The sequence below is a fragment of the Perca flavescens genome, chromosome 15 (assembly GCF_004354835.1).
Source record: "Perca flavescens isolate YP-PL-M2 chromosome 15, PFLA_1.0, whole genome shotgun sequence".
Lineage (NCBI taxonomy): Eukaryota > Metazoa > Chordata > Actinopteri > Perciformes > Percidae > Perca > Perca flavescens.
Genome location: NC_041345.1, coordinates 4,392,234 through 4,401,750, shown reverse-complemented (window position 1 = coordinate 4,401,750; position 9,517 = coordinate 4,392,234). Strand labels below are relative to the sequence as shown.

Below are 9,517 nucleotides of genomic sequence, written 5' to 3'. Positions count from 1 at the left end.
GACAAACGAGCATGTCAATCAAACTTGAGGGGCGGGGCTTCCTAAGCAACCAGCCAGTCACAGTAGCTTCCGCTTCCAAGCTGTGAGCTATGCTAACAACAATAGCAACAACAGTAGCCTACAGCTTGCTGCGCCTTGTTATTGTGTCAGTTTAACTTAAGTCTAAATTCGTCACAACAAAAAACATGGCTTCGTGTGACATTTGACTTTCAACAAGCCTATAAGAAAGCGATAGTTTCTTCATCCAGTTAACCTTAGCGTTCTAAGTAACGTTAAGCGTTTGGCTAAAATCGAGAGCGCGACGGATATAGCTAGCTAGCAACGGGGATTTTCAAGCAAGGCCTGAAACGGTAACCATACGCGAAAACCAGGTAACCTCTCCGAGAAAAGAGAAGGCAACATTACATTACCAATTTAACTCTTATAGAAGAGCTTGTGTCCTCAAAATGAGAGGTTCTTACGGAGACAAAGATCGAGACCGTGGCCGTGACAGAGGGTAAGTAGCTAGCTAACGTTATATCGTTCGAGCTAGCGCAACTTTACTTGTTATAACAGTTTTTGATGCGTTTGTTACGATTAACAGTAATAGCGTTCCTATTCTAGCAGAAAAACATGTTTTGTAAAAGCTAGCTAAACGATGTGTGTCTCGTCATGTTGCAGCAGCCCTCGTTTCGGGTCCAGCAGAGGCGGCCCACCACCGGGTAGAAAGTTCGGGAACCCCGGGGACCGTTTACGAAAGAAGAGATGGGACCTGGATGAGCTTCCGAAATTTGAAAAGAACTTTTATACTGAACATCCGGACATCCAGCGAATGAGCCAGGTATTCCCGAAATATCACAGTTTAATCTTCTGATACATCTACCTAATAATGTAAACTTTTGTTTTGGGCATGAAAAGACGGGCTCTAGTGTAGTACAAATGCTTCACACTGCTGGTGTTAACTCTGTTGTTGTCTTGTGTTGTCAGTATGATGTCGAGGAGTATTGCAGGAAGAAAGAAATCACCGTTCGAGGTTCAGGCTGCCCAAAGCCCGTCACTACCTTCAGTCAGGCACAGTTTCCCCGTAAGCACATGCATACATGGGTATCTACACATTCCCAGCAAATGCAACAGCTAAATTAAATCTGTCGTTACAGAAATAACCCGAATATTTCTTTTTCTGCCTCTCCATCTAGAATACGTATTGGATGTACTGATGCAGCAGAATTTCAAGGAGCCCACAGCCATTCAGGCACAAGGTTTCCCTCTGGCCCTCAGCGGGAGAGACATGGTGGGCATTGCTCAGACTGGCTCTGGGAAGACCTTATCGGTGAGACACATGTCTTCCTCTGCAAAGATGAAATACATAACATACTGGTGAATTACACACGCATAATCCACTGACCCCCCCCTCTCTTTTTTTGTTTGTTTGTTTGTTTCTTCAGTACCTCCTGCCTGCCATTGTGCACATCAATCATCAGCCTTACTTGGAGCGTGGAGATGGACCCATTGTATGTGAATAGAAAAGGAATAATAATAATACATTTAATTTAAATCACCTTTCATGACACCCAAGGTCACTTCACAAACAAAAACGGTCATTAAAATTATAGTCATCTCATAAAAATACAAATATCTGTCAGTCAGTCCATAAGCCATCTTGAAGAAATATGTTTTAAGTCTGTTTTTAAAGTCAGTAATTGAGTCACAGTGTCTGATGTAGTCTGGCAGTGGATTCCACAGCTTGGGGGCGGTGTAGCTGAAAGCCTTCTCTCCCAGGGTGCTGAGGTTCACTCTAGGGACATGCAGTAGGCCTGCTGAGGAGGATCTCAGTGAGCGGGCAGGGGTGTAAACTTCCAGGAGGTCAGTGAGGTAGGTGGGGGTATAATTGTGTAGGGCCTTGTATGCCAGGAGCAGGACTTTGAAACGTATTCTGTAAACATCTGGAAGCCAGTGCAGTTGCATAAGCAATGGTGTTACATGGCTAGTGGATTTGGAGCGTGTTATAATCCTTGCTGCAGAATTCTGAATGAGTTGGAGCCGGTGGAGTAGCTTATTAGGGATTCCAGACAAGATGGAATTACACCAGTCAAGGCGGGATGTCACATACCCATTGACAAGGACTCCTGCACTCTGCTGGGTGAGCGCTGGGCGAAGCAATGTTCCTTAGATGGAAAAGGGCATTTCGAGACATACTGTTTATGTACAGTAGTCTGCTTTTGGATATTGCATGATAAATTATATTAATGCCATCTTAACACAACATTAAAGTGTCAATATACACTAAATAGTGGATTTTTCTGGCCTTATGTGTCTGCTCTGCAGTGCTTGGTTCTGGCCCCCACAAGAGAACTGGCGCAGCAGGTCCAGCAGGTGGCATACGACTACGGAAAGTCATCCCGCATCAAAAGCACTTGTGTGTATGGGGGTGCTCCCAAGGGACCTCAAATCAGAGACTTGGAGAGAGGTTAGGAGTATTTACTGTTTGCATTGACACAGTTTTGTGTCACGGTATATTCTAATATATTTATTTATTGTCTTGGTCAGCTATTGAAATCCACATTAGATTAGTCAGTGATGTACTATGTTTGTCTCTCCTAGGTGTTGAGATCTGCATTGCCACTCCGGGTCGTCTGATTGACTTCCTTGAGGCTGGAAAGACCAACCTGCGACGCTGCACATATTTGGTTCTGGATGAAGCCGACCGCATGCTGGATATGGGTTTTGAACCCCAGATTCGCAAGATTCTGGACCAGATCAGGGTAAAGCTCATACATTTGTTTTTATAGAAAATCTATTGGTGTGTGTTTTAGCAGCAGTGAAATTCTGGCTTTGACAGCTTATTGTCTTTTAGTATTCATTTTATTTTTGTCTATGTGGTGTGCTCTTTGCTCAGCCCGACAGACAGACCCTGATGTGGAGCGCTACCTGGCCTAAAGAGGTTCGCCAGCTGGCAGAGGACTTTCTGAAAGACTACGTCCAAATCAATGTTGGAGCGCTGGAACTCAGCGCCAACCACAACATCCTTCAGATAGTTGACGTCTGTATGGATAGTGAGAAGGACCACAAGTAAGTAAACCGGCCACAGTTTGTTTGGTTTGTGTTATTTAGGTTCCTCATCCTTTTGTTAAATTCCTTGCTTGATTATATTCCTGTTTACTGGATCTCTTTCCCATCCCTTTTTAATCCTTAAATTATTGCTCGTGGGCTCTTTTTTTGAAGTGATAAGTGAGGTGGATACACATGTATATAATTTGTAAAAATTATAAATCTGTTCATTTTTATTTATTTATTTATTTTTTCCTCAGGTTGCTCCAGCTGATGGAGGAGATCATGGCTGAGAAAGAGAACAAGACCATCATCTTCGTGGAGACCAAGAAACGATGTGACGATCTCACCCGCAGGATGAGACGTGATGGGTGAGTGATCATAGGGTTCTCTACTAGGGGCGGGCATTAGAAACCAGCAATAGCGATAAATGCTGTGATGCTGTACATTAGGGATGCATGATATATCGACTCTATTGTTATCACGTTGAGCAATATTCTATCGAAAGTGTCGCGATAAGTATGCCATATTTAGTTTATTTTGTGGAGCGCTGCATTGTCTGTGTGGCTTAGTTGTGTTTGATTTAGAGCTTGAAACACTATAATGATCATCATTTCGTTGGCCAGTTACCGTGCCACTTGCACATGTTCGTGCACGTCAGCGCACGGGTCCACTACGTGACAAACCCTATGGAGCGTACCACGTGTGTGCATATTTCGACAGAGTGACAGTGTAAGTGAAGAAATAGATACAGATCACAAAACGGAAGGAATCAGAGAAGAGACAGAAAAGTTGTGTCCTGTTCTCTTTATATATTTTATACTGTCCAACCAGTAAAACATGTTCTGTAGACATGGTCCTTATTTATTTATTTATTTATTTATTCATGTTGGACCAGTCCAATATGACCGTCAGTTGAAATAAACCTTGTGTTGAAAGAAAACTTGTTTGATTTGTTATGAATCTATTTTGATGCGTTTTCCTGTAACTTTTGCAATTTTACATATGTTTAAAAATATCACAATATCGCAATATCACATTTTGTCAATATCGTTCAACCCTACTATACATTGGATATTTGTTGCACAAATGTCTATGTCGTAGCATCTGTCCCTATTTCAAATAAACATGAAATTTTTTGTCAACATGTTTAGTATCTGACCCTGATGTTAGTTGGAACAGGAAGACTTTGCATTTCATTTTGGGGAGTGAGAATTAACTGGAAGAATCAACATGGTAATTTAAGTGAAAACGGGCTTGTCTCTCTTCTAGATGGCCAGCGATGTGTATTCATGGCGACAAGAGCCAGCCGGAGAGAGACTGGGTGTTAACAGGTACCACAAACATTTGAACAACAGTGACTTCTGCAAGCATTTAGTTCCCTTTTTTCTTTTCTTTTTTTTTTTTCTCTTTTAAGATGATGTTCAGCTCCTGATCATCTATTCTTCGTCTCGTGTTTTAGAGTTCCGTAGCGGCAAAGCTCCCATCCTCATCGCTACTGACGTGGCCTCGCGTGGTTTGGGTATGTCCCGTGTGCTCAAGTGCAAAGCAAATCATTTCCTCAGTACAACCACACACTGATATGGTACACATTTGACCATTTAATATGTATAATAATAATAACAATGGTCATTATATAATGATTAGACTTTCCACTGCATGTTTATTCAAGTAGATTTATGATCAAAATTTAACCACAAACGCATGTTCTTCCAAAGAACATATGACACTTCTCAGATAAAATGTGTATCTAAGAAGTATATCCTATTGGAAGCAGGGTTCCCTGTAAAGATCTGTTCTGTTGAATAAGGCATAAAAACAGGAACCTAGGAGTAATGTTGAATGACGTGTGAAGATGTAAGGGGTGAGGCTGGTGAAGCAGCCCCTTACAGGATGGCAGTCGATCTTTAACCTAATTCTATGTTCATTTGTTTTTCTTTTCATTTTGTTTTCTTTGTTTTTTTTGTTGTTTCCAAGTCTCTCCTCCGGCAACTAGAAGCACACAGGCCCTCTGGAGCCTGCAGCCGGACTCAGGCATGACTAATCGAAAGCTGACTCGGGGAGAGAGAGACGGCCTGATTAATCAGTCCCAGACTCAGCCATCTCCGCTGAAAACCTAGAACAGAGCCCACAAACAAAAAACTCTCCCCCCTTCCAGGACACTGGCTGTCTGGGCGACGAGGGGGGGGGTGCGAGCGAGCGCGGAGTGCTGTGCTGGGCTCCCAAATTTGATCCAGGGTCGGGGGGGGCGGCTGTCAGTCGAGAGGGCGAAGAGGGGGGTATGAAGGAGGGTGGGCTCCCCTTCAGCCATGCCATCATCACAGTGACGCACCACCACTTAAATTAACTCAGAGACTAAGACTTAGAGAATTTTTAACATTTTCGTGTATTTATTCGGATCGGATATGGATTAAGAAAGTTCTGCACAGTCCTTGAGGAGATACGTTTCCATTCCCAATATCAAACGTTGGACTAAACTCAACTCAACTTTTACCTAAATTGGTCCCGCGGATCAGTTTGATAGATCATACATAACGTTTTGTGAAGCCGAGAAACAGTGGTGCGTTACAAGAAGACAGAGAAAGAGACAACTGCCAGGAAGTGAGGGTGGAAAGCAGCCAAAGCCGGGCATGGACGGCTATGCTGGAGTCTCCCCTCTGAACTGCCCCCTGATGCCAGCCCCTGACACCCCCCACCACTGGCTGTGCCGGCCGGCCTCTCCCTCTGCGGACGTCATGTCTGGTCCTGGCTGGCAGGAGTCCTGGCCTGGAGGAGCCACCTCTCTATAAACGATTTCCCTACCTCCTCTTCCTTTCTGTCCTCTCTTTCACTCAGTTTCTCTGCCTCTATAACACATCCTCTCTCTTTTTCCCTGCTGTCATTTTCTCACTCGGTTCTCACCTCTCACCCTCTTTGGCTAATTTCTTAAATGTTTCCTTCTGTCTCTCATTCGTGTCTTTTCTCTGCCTCTTTTTTTTTTTTTTTTTTTTTTTTTTTACCAACCTTACTCCTTCAACCTCCTATCCTGCTCTTCTATTATCTTCTTGTTGTTTTCTTTAAACCATTGCAGACCCCTGCCCTTTTTGTCCCTTTGCCCCTCCCCCCCCACATCTACTGTGTGTCCTGCTTTCGACTAGTCATAAGGACTAGCACGAGCTGTCGGGACTCAGATTCCCTGGCAGAGCCCCCTCTCAGATCCCTCTTACAGAACACATCCACAAGGCTTCTCCTTAGTATCTGTTTCTTGTTACTAAACTTGAAAAGCTGGGCTCGTTGATATCACTGCATCTGGAAGTGACCACGGAGGCATTAGGAACAAGCCGCTCCAATCAAAGCCTTTTAAGAAAACAAAATCTACCACTTCCACCCCTCTACATCAAGATAATAAAGTTATTTGCCACTGCCACCCACTGCTAAGAAATGGCAGAATCATTTATTCTTCCAAGAATTTACGATCCTTTACATGAATTTATGATCCTTTACATGAAAGAATCCAGTAAGGCCTCCCCCCCCCGCCCCATCACCTTGTGCTAAAAACAGCACAAAGTCAGCCGTAATGTCTCCAAAAACGGCATCCCAGCACAGTCCAGCTGGAGCTCTGGCCCGGACAGTTTCCAGCTTTGGGAGGGTTTTGGAGGAGTGGCGAGGTGGTTGAAGGGACTGCTTTTGTCCTGTGCTCTCTCCTCCTCCTACCCCTGCAGACCTCCCAGGACTGGTGATGGGTAAGGGGGTTGGGGGGGGCATCACTAAATCTCTGATACAGGGTAAGTACCTCAACCCCCCTTCCCCCTTTTTTCCTCCGCCAGCCTTCATCATCATCAGCCCTTTGTCAACTGTAATGAGAAACAGACCTCTAATTTGTTATGAAAATAGATATTGTTTCTTAAAAGAAATGATCAAGAAATCCTTTTGATTCTTATACCTAAACCATCCGGTCACTGAATCTGTATTTTACACCAGGGTTGCCTGTAGGCCACTTCTTCAAATGAGTTTTCCCCAAATTCTTCAGCAAACCACTGTAACTTTCTCCATCACTTAATCCAGTGGATCTGTAGCTTTGGCTGCACGTTAACTTATTTGCATGTGTGCAAGTACCCTTATTATTATTATTATTATTATTATTATTATTATTATTATTATTATTATAATTGGAAATATAGCTCTTTTGTGTAATTGGCATGGTAAGTAAATTAATTTCTTAATTGTGTATTGTACAAACAGTTTTCTTATTTAACAGGTAAGTGAGTGCTTGCAGAGGAGTATAGGTGTCTCGCAGGTATTGTCTGTCTAAATGTTCCCAGTTCCAAAGGAGCTAAACTTAAAATTCATGAATGGAGTAAATCGATTCAGTCTTCAAGCGGTGTTGGTTTCGTTCTGACTTTTGTTTTTGTCTTTTCCATCCCTGTAACGGATTCCCGTCACACCGCGCATCCTCAACTACTGCCGGCTCAAACGTCAAAAGACGTGGAGGATGTCAAGTTTGTCATCAATTATGACTATCCCAACTCGTCGGAGGACTACATCCATCGCATCGGTCGCACGGCCCGCAGCACCAACAAAGGCACCGCCTACACCTTCTTCACCCCGGGGAACCTCCGGCAGGCCCGCGACCTGATCCGGGTGCTGGAGGAGGCCCGCCAGGCCATCAATCCCAAACTGCTGCAGCTAGTGGATACCGGACGGGGAGCAGGCGGAGGGGGTGAGAGGCACTTCCTGCTAGGATTAGATGACATTATAGTTTTATGTGGTGGCTTAATAATTTTAGCTGCTGAGATCTCGGCATCAAAGAGGAATCAGTTTGTTTGTTTGTTTTTTTGGGGGAGAATTATAGTTTTCGTCTTTCCTAATGTCTTTAGTGTATTGTGAAAGATGCCATACAACAGCTTAACCCTTGTGTTGACTTCGGGTCACATTGAACAGTTTTCAATTTTTGTTTTATATCAGAAAATATGGGACGTAGAAATAAGCGCTGAAAATGTGTAGAAGAAAAAGTAACCATTAAAAACATTGGAAAAAAGCAAAAACAAACTGAAAAAAAGGCGTCGGAAGACAGCACAAGGGTTAATTGAACATGAAATCCACGTGACTGACAGAGCGGTAGTTGGTAGTCAAACATAGCAGTTTGATTGCTGTTTGTGTTCCCTCCCTCTTCCCTCCTTTTTTTTTTTTTTTTTTTTTTTTACCTCCAGGTGGCCGTCTTCGTTTTCGTGGTAGCTCCAATTCTAACAATCCCAACCTGATGTACCAGGACACGTGTGACCGGCGAATGCGTACTGTGGGTGGAGGCGGCAGCAGCGCCAAGGACAGCCGGTGCAGCAGCTATGGCCGCGACAGCCGAGATAGCCGCGGAGGAAGCAGCCGGGACCGGGAACGCTCCTCCTCATCTTCCTCGTCTCACAGGGATCGCAGCAGCAGGGACGGAGGACGCAGCTACGGCTCCGGCTCCGGCTCCGGCTCTAGCTCCAGCTCGTATGACCAGTATCAGAACAGCAGCAACAGCAGCAGCAGTAGTCAGTACAGCAGCTCTAGGTCGGGGGGCGGTGGAGTAGGGCAGGTCCCACCTTCTTCAGCCGTGCCCCAGCCTCTAATGGCCAAGCAGTTTAACCCTCCCCAGCCTATGATGGGCCTGATGGGGCACTCGCCGTTCCAGTTCGCTCCTCCACCGCCACCCCCTCCATCAGGCAGAAAGTAATGCGATCTGTGCATCAGTCAGTCACTCTCTCTCCCTCCCTCCCTCACACACTCAAGATATGGAATAATTTAGACTGGTTCCCAGTTTATTAGCTGGGCAACGCCTTTAGTTTTTGACTTTTTCTTTATTAATCAACATTATTTAGTGTGACAGAAGCTTGTCTGTGTCATTTGTCTAAGTTTGTAATGGTCTTTAAAAAAAAAAATTAATAATTATGCTGTTTTTGTATTGTGAGCCTCTTTATGTGAGCTGTCACAGGATTTATGAAGTATCTGATTCTCCCCTTTAGGTGTATCACAGGTAGGTGCTGAAGTTAATTCTTGTATAAAAGCTTGTTTACGTTTTTAGGTTCAATATCTTTATTTTTGGGTTTGTAAGCTACAAGATTAATTTTTAATTGATTAAAGGAAAATGTGGAGATCCTTTTGTAGTTTGAGCACAATTAGGTTTAAAAAAAACAGGTTTTCCATGAAGGGATTTTTTGTTTTCCTTCTTTTGAACACGTAGCTTGATACGTAAATATTAATTTTGGCTATACAGAGGCATCTCTGGGGCTTTGTGTATCCATGGCAGCAATTAAAGTCACACATACAAATGAGACAAGTGTTTATCGAGCCTCCACTGTCGATTACCTTATTCAGTTCATTACCAGTGATTGAGATTTTCTGGGTCCCATTTTTACAGTTTAATAAAGTTCTGCAATGTACTGCTGTGTGGTCTTGAAATTCTTGACACTAAAAGCCATGGAATCTGATGGTAGCTGTAGGTATTTTGTTTTCATGTGGTGAAAACTGAACA

At 43.8% G+C, this 9,517-nt stretch overlaps 1 protein-coding gene across 2 annotated transcripts; it reads left to right on the top strand.

Moving 5' to 3' along the window:
- Window positions 1-66: 66 nt before the first annotated feature.
- LOC114569642 (probable ATP-dependent RNA helicase DDX17) lies at window positions 67-9,425 on the top strand. 2 transcript variants are annotated; one of them, XM_028599610.1, is made up of 13 exons: window positions 67-496; window positions 664-820; window positions 967-1,063; window positions 1,176-1,309; window positions 1,425-1,490; window positions 2,305-2,446; window positions 2,581-2,741; window positions 2,876-3,048; window positions 3,288-3,398; window positions 4,300-4,361; window positions 4,490-4,549; window positions 7,490-7,726; window positions 8,217-9,425. In XM_028599610.1, the coding sequence occupies exons 1-13, from the start codon at window positions 447-449 to the stop codon at window positions 8,717-8,719; spliced, it is 1,953 nt and encodes a 650-aa protein (XP_028455411.1). In that variant the 5' UTR covers window positions 67-446; the 3' UTR covers window positions 8,720-9,425. The 2 variants fall into 2 exon arrangements, with proteins under 2 accessions (XP_028455411.1, XP_028455410.1); XM_028599609.1 differs by having other exon boundaries at window positions 661-820.
- The last annotated feature ends 92 nt before the right edge of the window (window positions 9,426-9,517 follow it).